The sequence below is a fragment of the Phyllostomus discolor genome, chromosome 2 (assembly GCF_004126475.2).
Source record: "Phyllostomus discolor isolate MPI-MPIP mPhyDis1 chromosome 2, mPhyDis1.pri.v3, whole genome shotgun sequence".
Classification (NCBI taxonomy): Eukaryota; Metazoa; Chordata; class Mammalia; order Chiroptera; family Phyllostomidae; genus Phyllostomus; species Phyllostomus discolor.
The window spans coordinates 45671674-45681391 of record NC_040904.2 but is presented as its reverse complement, the minus strand read 5'-3'; the positions used below and the strand labels follow the sequence as shown (position 1 = coordinate 45681391).

Here is a 9718-nt window from a genome sequence, read left to right as displayed (position 1 = left end):
TCAATCTGTAAATGATTCTAATTTCCCCAATTCCTGATGAGTGAAGCTTGCTGTCCACATGAGTTTCGTCTTCGGTGAATTAGCTCATTCATTTGCCCCGTTTTTCTAATGGTTTGTTGTTGTTTTTTTCTGGTTGAGATTGAAGTTCTCTCTATGCAGGTTGAATAATACATCACATTTACATTATAACTGTTTGAATATTTTTATGGTTGCGTCTATGACCATTGCTACTTTCATGTGTGACTATGTGTTTTTCCTAAAGATTTCCTAGTTTTTCCATCTGCCTAGTGTTTCCTATACCTGTGATTTCCCTCCCAGTTTCCAAGATGCCTGCCATTCTCTCAGAAATAATTACTATGCATTTATGTGAGTTCCCCTCCCCTTTTTGTTTCTTGAAGTCGTCTCTTTCCAAGCCAGCTGTCCTTCTCTAATCTGTGCTGGCTGCTCTCTGGATGGCTGCACTGCTGGCATTCCAGACCTAATCTCAGGTCTTCCTCGTCCCTAGCTTTGCTGGCATTTATCCTCCAGTAGTTTCCCTGAAATGGGGAAATGTTTAAACCCTTCATGTCTTTTGTTGTTGCTGTTGTTCTCTGTTATATTTGCTTTTTTACAGATGCATGGGTTAGTTATTCTAAAAATACATGTATTCCAGGATTGAGCAAATAAACAAACACATTGTGAATAATGGGGGGAAAAGGAAAAGGATTGGAGGTTTGAAATGGGCTATATGGTACAGAGTAGGAGATGGTGCAAAAGCCACTGGCCAGCAGAGGCCCGTGACCTACCCAGGGATCCACAAACCCTTGCTCTGGAACCTTCAGTTTCAATGACTCAGAAGAATAACAGATGACAGGAGGACAAGGCTGTTCCATGGGGACAGGGCCCTTCTCATCTTCTTAACTGATGGTCTAACTAGGTTTAGAATTCTAGCTTGAAAATAATTTCCATTCAGTTTTGAAGGCATTGCTCTACTACCTCCCAGATTCCTTTATGTTTTAGAAAAATACATTCCTATTTGCTTTCCAAATCATTTTTATGTGACCTATTTTCTCCCAGATGCTTTTATAATTTGATTGAGTTCTAAATTTCACCATGATATGCTTTTGCTTTGGATCTTTTCTTCTGGAACTTCAGTGAACCCCTTCAATCTGGAGATCCATTTCTTTAATTCTGAAAAAAAAATTTTTGCATTATTTTCTTAGTCCCCTTTTTCTCAAACTTATTTCTGAATCCACATTTGGATTTGATTTGATTGTGGAGCCTATGCTATTTCACGTCACTGTATCTTTGCATGTGCTATTCTTTCTGCCTAGGATGTATTTTCTTCTGCTTCCTCTCCTATCTTAGCAAACCCCAACTTACCCTTCAAAACCTATTTCCAACATCATTTCTTCCACGATCCCCTCCCTGACCTTGGACTGAATGAAGTGGTCTCTCCTCTGTTCACAGTCCACTCTGGCACCTCTAAATGCTATAATCAGTTTATTAGTCTGCCTTCCCCACTGATCATAAACTCCTTGAGAGCAGGACCATGTTTATCCACTTCTGTAACCTCAGTGCCTAACATTACAAAATGCCATGAATAAATGAATGAATAAGGCGAGAAAAGTGAAAATTTCCTCCTGCTACATGTCAAGCATTGTGCAAAATAGCGTAACATCTTCATTTAGTTCTTATAGCAAACCTCAGAGGATCATTGTTTAATCAACAAATTCTACCCGAGCACCTATTATTACGCCAGGTTTGACACTGGCCAAAGGATAAAAAGCACAAACCCTTATTTCTCTAGAAATTTACCATACAGTAGGGAAGACTTTCTTTTCTCATACAACTTTTAAAAATCGACATTTAATTCACATACTGTAAAATTCACCCATGTAAATGTACACTTCACTAGTTTTTAGTATATTCATGAAATCATGCAACCTTCACCACTAGGCAAGATATATTTTATCTGTACAAGTACAGGGCTGTGTATATCCTGGGGTCAAATCAGAGGAGGAGGCAGGAGTTTATCAGGGGAAGAAATGCACTCTAGGGAAAGGGAGCAGCATGTGCAATAGAGCAGAGCTCTGAGATGGCCCAGTATTTGGAAAACATGTAAAGTGCATTTGTGCTGTAGGGCACAGATACTGTTTATTGAATGGCAGATATAGGACAGGTAGCTGGCTCCAGCAGAGAAGCAGAGGTGGCAGGTCATGCCAGGGTGCTGTGTGCATCTGGCAGCCTGGGCCATGTCCCCCATCCTCGGGGATGGAATTCACAGTAAGTTGGCTGGGCTTTTACAAATGAGGAATCTGAAGCTCAGAGAGCTGAATAAACTCAGCTAAGGTCGATTTCTCTTTTGCCAACTCAAGTAAAAGTGGTAAGGAGGTCACCCTACCACTGAATCATGTGCAGCGAGCAGCCAGCAGCTGACAACACCCAATACTGTTTTTTCCTAAACAGCTCTGCAAATAAGCTTCATTTTCCTTACCATGCCTTATATTATCTAGAAAGATTGGCCATAATGACCACTAGCATTAATTCAACAAAAACATTTCCAGCATGATTTTGCAGATTCAAGAGGTTATGCTATCAGAAGTTGCCCTGGCCAGACAGAAATGTCTTGGTCATGGAAGTCCAAGATGAAGCCTTACTATTTCATTGGCCTTTGGTTAGCTAAAATGTGTTTGCTGGTCATATTTCAAGCCCTTTGGATAACCATGAGAAAACTGTTCTACTTTCCTAGGCCTCAGTCTTCCAGTCTTCCTACCTGCAAAGTGACATTAACAAATCTTTCCCCAGCTACCATACCACCATTCTGTTGAGAAGAATCATTGGGAAACCAAAAGGAACCTACTACCTTTGAGACTCTTGAGGAAAAGGTCAGTTAATACACGCTTTAAAAAGTAATATGCCCACTGCAAGATTTTCTCCAAAATCTGACCTCTGTTGAACATTTATAAAACCTTGGCTCATTAGGTTTAAACTCAGTCCAGATCAAATCTCCATTTCTTCTTTGGAACAGAGGTAAGAGTTAGGGGAATGCAAGAGAAAGTAGGTAGAAAATAAAGTTTTGTCTGGCAGGGGAAATGGCCTCTTGATTTCTGGTTTTGATATTGGAGAGAGGTTTGATATTGAATAGAGAGGAGGCTGTCCCTACCCTCCTCTCTATTCTAGAAGGAACTATGTGGATGTTACACGTCAGAAACTTGGGGAAACTTGTCTGCCATCACCCTTACCATTCAAACCCTTCCGCAGCACCACAGTTTGCACACCACCAGCAGGATAAAATATACAGACTACAGCAAAGAGCAGTTATTTCTTAGGAAAAAAGTTTGAAAGCAAACTGGTGAAACAGGGTAGAAGAGTTCACCAGAAGCCACCTCTGCCAAGAACCCCGCTTCGCAGGAGAACCAAGAAATTGACCTATTTGAAAATATTTTACAACAGACACAGTTTTGCTAGCCTTTCAGGGAAGAATGAGACCAATTATCCCCACCACTGTTGCTCTTCTAGAGCTCTGAATTAGTGGAAATAAAATGAGCAAATGCCAAGGTGACCATTCCAAGGAGGGCATTTGTACAAGAAATCTGACGTTCCCTCCCAGCATGCTGAAATTTATGCACGCATAGTTTTCATTTGTGATTCTCCCCTATGTTTTAGTAGGGAAGCATGGTGCCTAGTTTCTGTATCAGCTTGGGGAAAAATGGAGGTTCCCCACTCCAGGAACAGTAAAATCCAATTCCTTTCTGGAGCAAGGAAATAGGTGAATATTTGAGATGAAACCCAGAATTCAAGCAACTGCAAATATCTAGGTGAGAATAAATACACTGTTTTCTTTTCTGGATACTAATCTCCTTCCCCAAAAGAAAATATTTTAAAGCTCACGAGTTTCTGGGAGAAGGAAAACAAACAAAACAAAGACCACTAAGCACTAAGTGTGTGCCATTGTGTCTCAACACACTGCTCCTTCATGTAGTCCTTATGACAATCCCGCTAAGGTTTGGTTGTTTTAGCCTGTTTTTGTAGATAAACTTAGGCTCAGACATGCTAGAACATTCCAGGATCCACAGCTGGGGGCAGAAGGGAGGATGATCGGAGTCCTAAGCAGGTAGGCCTTGCACCTGCCAGTGTGTTTCTGCACAAGAATCACCTGGGGGTATTTGTGGACAATACAAAGTCCAGGTTCGCAGCGTCGGTCTTGAAAGGACGGGGAACGTGTTTTTCTGTCGCTTTCTTTCTTTTAAAAAAACAACAACCGTGCTCCTTCCACCCCTTCTTCAAGAAAGCTTGGGAAAGGCAGTACTTCACAACTCCTCTAGAAGCCTCGAACCTGTTCCATTCCTACATTTGTGGCTTCTCCACCAACAGACCCCCCCCAAAAGGCCCTAACCCTCCCCCCATTTCTCCTGTCAAACTACCTCTCCTAAGTCCCCCAGAAGTCCAGATCTTGGAATCTTCTTCTGCCCCCTTCACCTCTGAATCCTGCCAATTTTTCCTCTTTCCTGTAATACTTCCTTTCCTGACTGGGACTAGACTCTAACCCGCAGACTTTCAGCCGAGCCCCGGAACTCGCGAACGGTCCCCAGCCTGTCTGGCTCCTTCCCTATCCCCTCAGCTCGGGCAGCTCTCGTCCCAACCCTGCCTCTTCCGTCGGTCACGTTGTTTCCTCCGCTTGCAAGGACCTCTTTCCTCCCCGGGCCCTTCCCAATGCTCCGGGAGCTCCTCCACAGCCGGAGCGCCTCGGCTTCCAGCCACCCTCGCCTCCTACTGCTCTGGCTTTGGGACCGAACCCAGTCTGGCAGGGAGCGCCCGTGCTCCCGGGCGCAGCCCCTTCCCGCTCCCCACTCGCCTCCCCACCGCCACCTGGCTTCGCAGCGGCCGCTCGGGAAGCCTCAGGCACTTCCCAGAATAGAGAGCAGCTGCTAACGTCAGGCTGCAGCCCGCCTCGAGGTTCCCGGCGCACCGGGTGCAGGCGGAGGGGATATGACTCCGCTCTGGCTTTCCGTCTCCGCACATGGGCCGGGAAACTGAGGCCCAGGACCAGAGAACTTCCGCGGGGTGCAGAGTACGTGAGGGCCCGACCAGTCCCGGGCCCCAAGCGTCGCGACTCCTGTCTGCGATCCCTCGACCACCCGCGCTGCGGAGTAGCCCGGGAGAGCTGGGCGGGGAGCGGATCTCCGAACAAGCGCTCCGCCCGAGAACGCGCAGGGCGCTAGACCCGACTAACTCGCCGCGAGAAAGTTGTTGTCTCCCAGCCTGTCCTCGCCTCTCACCTCCGAGACACACCTTCCCGCTGGCCCTGGCAGCCGTGCTCTCACATCCGGTCCACCTTGCGCACACCCCTTTCCACGCTCTCTCACAGCCCTTCTCCCTCCCACGCCAATGGCTCCCAGCCGCTCCCCCGCGCCCCCTCGCGCACTCCCACCCGCGTCCGGGGTGCGCCTCCCCCCACCCCCCCGCGCCCGCCGGGGTGCTGGTGCCCAGGAGCCCGGGTCCGGGGCCGCGACCCGCTTCCGCCAGCTCAGCGCAGGGTAGGAGCCCGGGGAGGCGCGCGGAGCGCTCGCGGCGCGAGGCTAGGGGCGCACAGCGCGGGGCGGGGAGGGGGCGCTCGCTCGCTCACTCTCAGCTGCGCACACGCCGGTACAAACTCTCACACAGACACGAGCGGGGTGCGCTGCCGCCGCCCGCCGCTGCTCCTCCTCCCGCCACCGCCTAGAGAGGGAGAGAGAGGGAGGCAGAGAGAGCGCTTTGTCCGCGCACCGCCGCCCGGCCCGGGACTCTGCCCCGAGGAGGGAGCCGCGCTGAGTCCCCGCCTCCGCCTATGCCTCTGCCCCCGGGCGGGCCGGGCGGCCGCGGTGGGGGGAGCCAGGCTGAGGGTGGGGGTGGGTGGCGGGCGGGCGGAGGGCGGGGAGGGGGGGGCGGAGGAGGAGGAGGAGAGACGAGGGCAGCGGCGGAGGCGAGGAGCGCCGGGTACCGGGCCGGGGGAGCCGCGGGCTCTCGGGGAAGACACGGATGATGAACAAGCTTTACATCGGGAACCTGAGCCCCGCCGTCACCGCCGACGACCTCCGGCAGCTCTTCGGGGACAGGAAGCTGCCCCTGGCGGGACAGGTCCTGCTCAAGTCCGGCTACGCCTTCGTAGACTACCCCGACCAGAACTGGGCCATCCGCGCCATAGAGACCCTCTCGGGTGAGCACTCGGTGCTGTCCCCCTCCCCCCGCCTCTCCCTGCTCAGGCCGGGACGGCGCCCGGAGGGAGGCCGAGCCCGGCGGGCGGCGCCCGGCGGGGGCTCCCGCGCCCGCATGCTCACTTCCACGCACCAGACCCTCAACTCTGACCGCCGCTCCCCTCCCCCCACAGCTCCGGACTCACCCCTTGCCCTCCGAGCCGCAGCCCGAGGGCGACCCCTGTGCGGCTCCGAGGGTCCCTGAGGCTCGCTTGCTCTCTGGGAGCACCCTCGTTCCCCTGGCTCTCCGAGCTGCTCCCCAGAGTTCCCCCACCCCCCATCTTTAGAGAGCCCCGTCCCCCCTCTTCATTGACCTTCCCGTTACCCCCTTTGTCAGGGACCCCCAGATCGTACGTCTCCTCGCTTGATCAGACCTTATCCCTTACCGTGCCTCGTGCCCAGGACCTCTCGCCCTCTGGCGTCCCCAGAGCCGCACTCTCCTTTCGAGCCCCCTCCCCACCTAGTCCCGCGGTCCCCCACTTTCGGCACCCCCTCGGCGCCACCCTGGTGTCCCCCTCCGAGGTTTCGAGGCTCCCCAAACCCCATCCCCTGTACGACGGCACATCTCTCTCGGTTCTCTCCCGAACCTCAGTTCCTTCTCGCTCGTCTCTCAAGCGCTCCTATTTTTCTCTGAATTTTTTGTCCGATTTTATTGAGAAGAACTCGAGGCTGGGGGCTTTCCGCCGCCTGTCCCCCCGCCTCCCGCTCGGCCAGAAGCACCTTTTTACGAGGTGCCCTGTCTCAACTCGGTGGGGGCCCGGGCTGAGAACCGGGAAAGAGGAGACCGGGGGGCCCCGCGAGCGCGCTGGAGCCCAGACGGGAGACGGAGAGCGACACACACACCCGCGCGCGCGCGCGCGCACTCACCAACTCTCCCTCTCGTACACGCACCGCCTGGAGCCGCGCTCGCCCCCAGACCACGAGCCTGCACCCCCGGAACTCCGGCCGGAGCCCCTTCCCCACCGGCTTGCGGAGTGGGGGCGGGGCGGTGGCGAGGCCAAGGTGACACCCAGAAGCCGGCGGGGACTAGGTTCTTGCAGTGGCGAACCCCAGGGGGCTTCTGCGCGTCTTCTAGGGGCTACGGGGAGGAGAGGGCTGGGAGGGGAGAGCAGCGGAGGCTTCGGGACCCGGGTTAGCGGAATGGAGCGGTGGGGGGCCGAAAGAAGCGGGGCCGCGCCAGCCCTGCAGCTTGAGTTTCAAATGAGCTCATCCTTTCAAATTGGCGCCGCTCTTTATTAAATTTGTTTTTCCGGTAATGCCACCCACAGCTCTACCTGGGGTCGGGTCCGGGCTCACACCCTTTCTTTCCTACTTCGCCCGAGACTCGAGACTCCTGTGTTTCTTCCCACTGGGAACCAAGTTTGCCCAGCTGGAGCCGGGTAGGAGACCCCTTGAGGACTCCCGAAGGCGGAGCCCGAGCGTGGAGTTCAGTGCCTGCCCCTGCTCGACCCCCGCTGGTTTCACACCGCGAAGGTTCTGAGTGCTTTAATTTCTGTTTTAAAGGTAAAGTGGAATTGCATGGGAAAATCATGGAAGTTGATTACTCAGTCTCTAAAAAGCTCAGGTAAATATATTTTGCTTAGTTATTTTGTGATTGGGTTTACGTATAAGTAAAATAATACACTCAAGTTTTTAAAAATGTGCTTTTGTAGTTTTGTAAAAAGGCTTCTGTTTGTTTTGTTAGTGGAGATAACATAGTTTAGAAATTACATATATATATTTTTACTTTCATTATATAAGGTGTTTACTGGCTTTGGAAAATAATCTGGTGCCTTATTGGGGTGGGGGTGGGGGGGGGTCGAGTGCTGTCTGTGTTAAATTCGCAGGGGCTGTTTCACTTGTTTATCAAAACCTGCCTCCCACCCCTACCCCCAGCACAATGGCAACGCACGCCTGTCAAGACTTCCTGTGAGATGTTGAGAGTAAATATTTACTGTGTCAGCTAAATTGCTTAACTAAACTTCGCGATTAATTAGTTTTCTTTTTTTAGATAGCTTAATGTTGAATAATACAATAATTTAGTAAGGGGTCAATATTTTGCATAGCACTCAAAAGAAAGAGGCTTGTTTGGATTGGATGGCAGTTAAAGCCAGACTTTTGTAGCCGCTGAGACTGCTGAACATTGCTTCTGAGCGTTTTGTTGTTGCTGCTGTTGCTTTTAAGATGTGTTTGAGGCTAAACAAATATCACCGTGAAATCTATAGTTATATTTAAGTGCACTGTTGTTAATGAAGGAGTAAAAACGTTTGTGGAGGTTGGAAATCTCCTGTGATTTGCTTACATGAGAAATATCTGTCCATGAGGAGAGAATGAAGGAGAACATCTTTGTTTTAAAGTTTACTGTGGACTTTAAATTTGGGCCCTTTATTACTCATTCTAGATATTTTTTTTCCTCCTATGTGTTGTAACTTAGTTCCTATCCCAGTCACTTACATTTCTTCACCATTAATCATGAAGTAGCTGAAGTGAAGAGAGACTCAGTGAAGCCTTTGATTTACCACCTTTAAAATCTGACACCCAGAAAAACCATTTACATGATTTTTTTGCCAGGGTTTGGATAGATTTTAAAACAAACTATCTAAATTTAATAAATACTTAAGTGTTTTATTAAAAGGTTTTTAAAAATGGTGTGCACATTTGTGGATATGTTTTATCAGAAGGAAGCAACAGAATATCTTTTGTTTGCAAATGATTCTGTGGCATATCAGAAAACTTAATATCTTTTTAAAAAGAGGTAAAAGTTATGATTTGCAGTTTCACGTGCAGTATTAAGTTAGTTCTCTCTAGGAAAAGATGTAATTGTAACTGATTCGTCTTTCAATTAAGTATTCTAAATTTGCATACTTTAAATATTTTCTTTTGCTTGAGAAATTCAGGTTGTAGGTTTCTGATATCTGAAGTATTTGTTTTAAATTTAAATTATTAATTGGACAACACTTGAAAATTTGAATATATTTAACAAAGTTTGAAAAAAACCACCCCCAAATATTTGATGAGCTATGTTTCTGTAAATGCCTAATTCTGTTGACTCTATAGCTGTTCTGAGTCCTTTTGGGGGGTTATAATTAGTAAAACTCACTGCTGCTTTAACTTTTGTGAGTTGGTGTCTGATTTCACGTTACACTATAAGTGAAATACTGGTTTATCTAAAGTTACTAACATCTCTTACAACTTCACACAAACATACTACTTTTTCATTCAAAAGACAGACGTTATTTGTTAGCTGTAGTGTCATTTAAATAATTTTGTGGTCTTTTTAGAAGAGGTCAGACTTAAGAGCATATCCCAAGTTTTCAGTGTGAATTAAATAAAGAGCAATCTAGGACCTATACAGCCCTGATAGCACAGGACTTCTTTGAACATGTGGGCGACATGAAATACCTAGGAGGCAGATTACAGTGCTCTGTGCATGATTCACTGTGAGGAAGATGTCTGACATGCCAAATGTATGCATAAGCTGTTGCTGTAGGGGGTTACATCATTTCTGATTGGATGGTTCTAAT

General features: G+C 49.0%; 1 protein-coding gene across 7 annotated transcripts in view; it reads left to right on the top strand.

Annotated features, from left to right (window-relative positions):
- The first annotated feature begins 5909 nt into the window (after positions 1-5909).
- The window catches only part of IGF2BP2 (insulin like growth factor 2 mRNA binding protein 2), a 155220-nt gene continuing 151411 nt past the window's right edge, over positions 5910-9718 (top strand). For 6 of the 7 annotated variants that reach the window (XM_036017806.1, XM_028504845.2, XM_028504841.2 and 3 more), the window contains exons 1-2: positions 5910-6178; positions 7719-7779. In XM_036017806.1, the coding sequence (XP_035873699.1) occupies positions 6001-6178; positions 7719-7779 (239 nt within the window). In that variant the 5' untranslated portion in view covers positions 5910-6000. Of the gene's footprint in view, positions 6179-7121; positions 7218-7718; positions 7780-9718 lie in introns of those variants that run through there. The other variant, XM_036017807.1, reaches the window with a different exon arrangement.